At 36.5% G+C, this 7,500-nt stretch overlaps 1 protein-coding gene across 1 annotated transcript in view; it reads left to right on the top strand.

Moving 5' to 3' along the window:
- Positions 1 to 7,500, top strand: part of LOC135207201 (uncharacterized) — a 153,329-nt gene that overhangs the window by 123,367 nt on the left and 22,462 nt on the right. The window contains exon 2 of the mRNA XM_064238832.1: positions 700 to 905. Within this exon, the coding sequence (XP_064094902.1) occupies positions 700 to 905 (206 nt within the window). The remainder of the gene's footprint in view (positions 1 to 699; positions 906 to 7,500) is intronic.

The following is a 7,500-nucleotide window of genomic DNA, read 5'->3' as shown; positions in this document are numbered from 1 at the left end:
CCTGGGGATGAACGTCAGGAATTCCGTCTGTAGCAGGAATCCTATCATCCTGTGGTTGGCTCCTGATTATCTGGCATTGTCGGGGGGTCGTTCGCTGCTCTCCGGGCGGCGGTGGACCTGATATCCTGTTCTAATAAAAGATTACCTTCAGAATTTACAATTTTTTGAAAATTCCCAATATGAATATTGGCCAGTTACTCAGAAACATCGCTGAGCCTGAGAAGCGAATTGTAAGGAAAATAGAAAAAACAATATATAAAATCAACTCACTTAATTCTGCCATCCTTTTTAACAGCACTTGCTTAAAAGAGCGTCTTCTACCAAAATAATAATAATAATAATAATAATAATAATAATAATAATAATAATAATAATAATAATAATAATAATAATTCAATAATAACAATAATAATATTAATAATAATAACCATGATCCGTATTAATGATAAAACTATGAGCGTAACGTAGGTAATTTTCTAAACAACGAAGTAATAAAATAAAGGAATAAAAAACTGCAATATTGCTATAAAATCTACACATACTTTACCAAGAACAAAAGATGCCAATAACTACAGTCTCAGAGAGAGAGAGAGAGAGAGAGAGAGAGAGAGACAGAGAGAGAGAGAGAGAGAGAGACTTACATTCAAACTAATAACAGCAAACCCTTTACTAACTAAACTCTCGTTATATCTTCCCCAGAAACTGCATGTATCCGAATATCGAAAGTCCAGGTTCCGAAGTACCTGGAGGTCGGGTCATCCGGTGACCTGGACTGCACCTGGCAAGAGGAAAATGACCAAATGTACTCAATAAAATGGTACCAGGCAGCCCACGAATTCTACAGGTATACGCCCACGGCCAGAGATCCTATACAGATATTCGACACTCCAACTTTGGACGTTGATGTGAGTTAAAAGGAAAAAAAATATCTTATTGTTTGAGAATTCTTTATCTCTTTATTGATGATTTTCATTAAGCCAATTTCCTCTTTTTTTTTTATACCGCATGTACGTCGTATCCTGTCAATATTGATTTAGTATTATTTTAATAATAATAATAATAATAATAATAATAATAATAATAATAATAATAATAATAATAATAATAATAATAATAATAATGGATTCCTAAGGAGGCAAGATGCAACCCACGCTAAAATCACCCAGTCGAATAGGATGACGTCATAATATAATAATAATAATAATAATAATAATAATAATAATAATAATAATAATAATAATAATAATAATAATAATAATAATAATTTGATCTGAAAGTGTTATCTTCTTGAGTAGGATAATATTTTCAAAATCTTCTTCTGATTAGAGGGAAATATCCCTAAGCTCTCAAACTTCTATTTTGCATTGGATGATTTTTCATCTAATATTTTGGGAGAAATTTTGCAATGCTTTTCGAAATTACCATCCAAAGTGATGGAAAGTTTTATCAATATTACATTTTGAACCAAACAAAGGCAAAAAAGAAAAAAAAAAGAAAAAAATACTTGTTTATAATGTAAGGAAACAGTTCTGAGAATCCTGATATGATTCAGGAAATCCTAAGTTCAATGCATGGAAGTCCTGCTTCTCATTAATTCACTTTCCTCTGAGTTACAGCAAGTGTATTCCAAGTCCAGTGTTTAAAAGCTTAATTCCAGATATCCCAGTCTGGTACGCCACTCCGAGCCAAAAGGCCACATTCCAAAATCTAATTTGGACAACTAATTGCATGATAATAGGATACAAACTACAGCCAGGTTCATTTCAGCTTATTATCTAACATTAAAGACGGGACTCATTTCATCCTATAACAGCGACGATTAGTTGTACGTTGATTTAATTTCCAACGGCAATAAAAGTTAAATGTGATCAGTTAATTGAACTTTGGCGGTTGGAGTACTGCCCACTTGTCTGGTAAAATAAGGGTAAGCCTGTGCGTGAGTGTCATAGGCCTTTATTGCTCTGTGAGCTCGTGCTTTTATTACTGTCATTCAGTGATTCATAATTTCAAAGGTAAACATGAGAAGATATGACTAATTTACGACAGGTGTAGCATACAATTACTTCTTTTACTCAGTCTGACAAAAATATTAAGTGGTAAAACCTTTCTGTCAAATCTTTAACTGATATGTAAATATCTACCAGAGTAACCTGATAGCAATATAGTCAACCAACGTTAAAATTATCGTTTTTGGAAGCTTAACTCAACCATTGTCCTCAAAGGGGTTTATTAGTTTAAAAATTGATATGAACGGATTTGGCAATCTCTGATTTGACTGGCACTTTGCCATTCATTATAAACTGGTACCTTTTATTTATTTGAAAAATTATCTTTCGCCTCGCATACTGGGAGGTTTTCAGATGCTAACCTCTCGGTTTAGAAACCAAATATTCTTGGTGTCAATGGTATGTTCACTTTAATATTCTAACCTGAAATCGACACAGTAATTCAAGCAATGATCTACGTTGAAAAGAGGGGATTGGATATAGTTTCACCAAATAGTTTATAATTTTCCTTTGTCCATAATAGTTTATAATTTTTCTATGTCCATAGATTATAATAAACACCTGAATGTCATTCAGTCTAGTTTCTGAGCTTACTACATTGTCTAGATATTTTAGAAAATAATATTTATTCCTTTATTATTTGTCACAAAGTTTGGAATTGTAATAGGTACAAATATATATAATTATAGCTTCTAAACTATATGATTACGGTTTATAAAAAAATTAACTTTCTAAGTATTTAATAAAATATTAATTCCTTTTATATTTTAATAACATTTTTTAAAACTACTCGGGTAAATCAGGAGACAAAACCTTCCCATTGACTTCCTGGCATTGAATTTTTAATTAAGATTTGCTAGACCTTAAATCACCATATTTTTTATCAATAACGTGTATGACATTTTTTTTTTTATAAATATCTAAGAAAGATAACAGGCATGGTTATTTTAAGTACTTGATATCTTACATAAGACTACTCTTTTGTCATAAATTTCAAAGTTAACTTCAATTCTTCATCATTTTGTTTTTACACTTAGGAAGCTGTAAAAGGTGGAAACCGCTGTATTAGGGAACAAATTACTCTAAACAAACTTACAATGAACGTTAAGAACACAGAAATCAAAAGGAATTCCTCCCTTTAGTGTTGAAGTAGCCAGAACACTAAATACATTTTAACTTGAAAAATTCTTCATTATTTTTTACTTATGAAAACAATATTACTGGAAAAACTAGTTGGGCAAAGTTGTGCCAAACATGCACAAAACCAGAAACTTAAAAGAAAAAAGAAAATCAGTATACAGGATATGCCTCACAAAAATTAAAATAAAAAATAAACCTCCACTCTTAGTTACGACGACAGTATTATGGACCGACTAACATAATGGCTGTGGTATCTTTCCACTTTCAACTAGGATTCCATTCCTCTCGGCTAATTATCCTCGAGACAGATAAAGCCGGACTTTCGTCCCAGTTGCATCCTAAAGGCGTTGTCTCCGAAAGACCGGCGAAAAATCAAAAGCGGACACGTCAACATCTTCGCTTTAAAAAGTTATCATTTGGTGGAGCGTTATATTATGCATAATGTGTTCGTAATGGCACGCTTTGAATATATAGCGCAGTTAACGACCATCTGGCAAGAATATTACCTCTGGAATAACCGAAAATAATTCACTTTTATCAAGAGGAAATAGCAAGTAGAGATAAAGGGAAGAGGCGGCGGTCCACGAGTGGGAGAGAGAGAGAGAGAGAGATTGTGGAAACTGCGGTCCAGTACCGAGCGAGCTTTTGAAAGCTGCGGTCCAGGGCTCAGTGAGCTTCTGGTAGCGGCGATCCAGGGATCATTGGGCTCTTGAAAGCGGCGGTTCTGCATTGAGAAAGTTACATAAGCTAAAAAAAAATGTATAAATAAAAAATTCAGACGATTCTTGTATTGCCATTCTTTCGTTCATCTGTTTTGTAAGATTCGTCCTTTTGTTAGATAAAACACACACACATACACACAAACACATACACAATAAAGAAAGTCTTCCCTGTAATCAAAAGCTCGAGGTCATTAACTTTTTCTCAGCCTCTTATTTATCAGTTCAGTCTTGGTCATTTGAAAGATCACAGAAAAAGGAGCGTTCCAGGACAGGGGAAACATCTTACTCATAAAAGTGATACGTCTTTTATTTACTGTCTTTTGGCGTCCAGCATTGAAAAGTTCGTCCCTTTGTTACATCAATCACTGAATATAAACAAACTGATAAGGATCGAACTCAGGGGCTAGAATAATTCTCGTTACACAAATAAATTCACGGTTTCCTCCACTGAAATGTTGAAAACTTGAATCTCGAGAAACTGTGAGGATTCATGAGCAAACTTCAGTGCATTTTGCCATGGAAAAGTTAATAAGAGAATATAACTTCACTTAAGAATTTATTGTTATCCTTTATAAGGAAGGACATTGTTATATACTAGAGTTGCTCTCGAAGGATTCTTCTGCACATAGTTCATGGAAGAGGATGCATAGGATTACAACAAAATAATGCATGTTATAAAAAAAAAGATACTTGCATGAATAATATACATCAAATATATTCAGCATATAACAATATGTTGTTGTCATTATTATTATTATTATTTTTTTTTTTTTTTGTTTATCACAGTCCTCCAATTCGACTGGGTGGTATTTATAGTGTGGGGTTACGGGTTGCATCCTGCCTCCTTAGGAGTCAATCACTCTTCTTACTATGTGCGCCGTTTCTAGGACCACACTCTTCTCCTGGAGCTACTTCAGCCTCTAGTTTTTCTAGATTCCTTTTCAGGGATCTTGGGATCGTGCCTAGTGCTCCTATGATTATGGGTACGATTTCCACTGGCATATCCCATATCCTTCTTATTTCTATTTTCAGGTCTTGATACTTATCTCTCTTTCTTTCTCTTCAACTCTGGTGTCCCAATGGTATTGCGACATTAATGAGTGATACTATCTTCTTGATTTTGTCAATCAATGTCACGTTTGGTCTATTTGCACGTATCACCCTATCTGTTCTGATACCATAGTCCCAGAGGATCTTTGCCTGATCGATTTTCTATCACTTCTTCAGGTTGGTGCTCGTACCACTTATTACTGCAAGGTAGCTGGTGTTTCTTGTACAGGCTCCAGTGGAGGGCTTTTGCCACTGAATCATGTCTCTTTTTGTACTGGTTCTGTGCAAGTGCTATGTGGTTTATGGTCTCATTTTTCGTATTGCACTTCCTACATATGGGAGAGATGTTATTTCCGTCTATCGTTCTTTGGATATATCTGGTTCTTAGGGCCTGATCTTGTGCCGCTGTTATCATTCCTTCAGTTTCCTTCTTGAGCTCTCATGTATTGTCCATGCATTGGTTTGTTGTGCCATTCCTCTGTTCTGCTTGTCATTCTTCTGTCTGTATATTTCTGGGTCTTCGTCTACTTTTATCAGTCCTTCTTTCCATGCACTCTTGAGCCACTCGTCTTCACTGGTTTTCAGATATTGCCCCAGTGCTCTGTTCTCGAATGTTGACGCAGTCCTCTATACTTAGTAGTCCTCTCCCTCCTTCCTTTCGTGTTATGTATAGTCTGTCCATATTTGCTCTTGGGTGTAGTGCTTTGTGTATTGTCATGTGTTTCCTAGTTTTCTGATCTATGTTGCGGAGTTCTGCCTTCGTTTATTCCACTATTCCTGCACTGTATCTGATTACTGGCACTGCCCATGTGTTTATGGGCTTTTATCATATTTCTGGCGTTGAGTTTTGACTTGAGTATCGCCTTGAGTCTCTGCATATATTCTTTTCCTGATCGTGTCCTTCATCTCTTGGTGTTTTATACCCCCTCTTCCATTATTCCCAGGTATTTGTATCCTGTCTCATCTATGTGTTTGATGTTGTTCCCATCTGGTAGCTTTATCCCTTCAGTCCTTGTTACTTTGTCCTTTTGTATGTCGACTAAGGGCCCATTTTTCTATTCCAAACTCCTTCCTGATGTCCCCAGACACAATCCTTACAGTCTGGATTAGGGTATCTATTTCCTTGATGCTCTTACCATACAGCTTGATGTCGTCCATGAACATTCAGATGGTTGATTCTGTTGCCTCTTTTCTTGAGTTGGTAACCAGCATCCATCTTCTGCAGTACTTTTGTCATGGGAATCATGCCTACTACGAAGAGTAGTGGGACAGTGAGTCGCCCTGGAAGATCCCTCTCCTGATATTAACCTCTGCTAGTCTTATTCCAGAGCTTGTAAGTATTGTATTCCAGTTGCGCATTGTATTTTTGAGGAAGCTGATGGTGTTTTCCTCTGCCCATATATTTTCAGGCATTCTATTTGCCATGTGTGTGGTATCATTTCGAAGGCTTTCTTATAGTCTATCCATGCCATGCTTAGGTTGGTTTTCCTTCTACTGTTCTTCATTACTATTTTGTCTATCAGGAGCTGGTCTTTTGTGGCCTTACACTTCCTTCTGCAGCCTTCCGGTTGGTGGGGGATGGTGTTTGTCTCCTCTAGGTAGTTGTATAGCCTTTCACTGATGATACCTGTTAGTAACTTCCACATTATTGGTAGGCAGGTGATAGGCCTGTAGTTACTGGCTATATTTCCCTTACTCTGGTCTTTTTGTACTAAGGATGTTCTTCCAGTGGTCATCCATTTTTGGTGCATGGTGATTTGAGATACAATGCTGGAGTTGTTCTGCTATTCGTGGGTGTAGGGCCTTGAAGTTTTTGAGCCAGTATCCATGGACTTCATCGGACCTGGGGCTTTCCAGTTGGCATTTTCTTTAGTTGGTGTCTGACTGTGTCTGCCGTGATATCAGTGAATCTTTGTTTATTCTCCCTATTTCTTCTGCCTTGACTTCCTGGAGCCATGCTGCATGTTTGTTTTGTGTGATACCGGATTACTCCATATGTTTTCCCAGAGTCTCTTACTTGGCTCGGCTTCAGAATTTCTGGTGGTTGTCTTCCCCTCTTAGTTAACGGTATAGTCTTTTCTGGTTGGTTCCGAAATAGTTTATTGTTCTGTTGGATATCCCTATATTATTCCTGTTCATGTATCGTTGGATCTTATGTGCTTTGGCCTTAGCCTCTGTTTGACATCTTCTATTGTGTTGTTTAGTCCCTCTCCTGTACTTTGTATTTCTCGTTCAGTTCCTCCCTTGTTTTCTTGTTTCGTAGCAATTTTTCTGCCATCTCCTTTCAGTTTACTCAAGTCAGATCTCATCACCATGATTTGCCTTTCCAGGCGCCTTTTCCAAGGAGTTGCTGTTTTTTGGTTTCTGTTGGGTTGGTTGTGCTGGTGGTGTTGGTGTTCGAATCCCCATCAGTTCTGCTACTAATCTTGCTCCTGCATATGCCAAGTTATTTGTACTCTGTGATATTGGTGGTGTGTATTAGTCTTATTATTTAATTGACCTCATTTTTTTACTTTTTTTTCTCTCTTAATTTCTTGGTGTTGTAGGCTTTCATGGAGGGGATTTTTTGTTCTCTCTGTATC

This window comes from Macrobrachium nipponense, chromosome 11 (genome assembly GCF_015104395.2).
Source record: "Macrobrachium nipponense isolate FS-2020 chromosome 11, ASM1510439v2, whole genome shotgun sequence".
NCBI lineage: Eukaryota > Metazoa > Arthropoda > Malacostraca > Decapoda > Palaemonidae > Macrobrachium > Macrobrachium nipponense.
The sequence above is the reverse complement of the archived record's forward strand: the minus strand, read 5'-3'. Positions and strand labels throughout refer to the sequence as shown.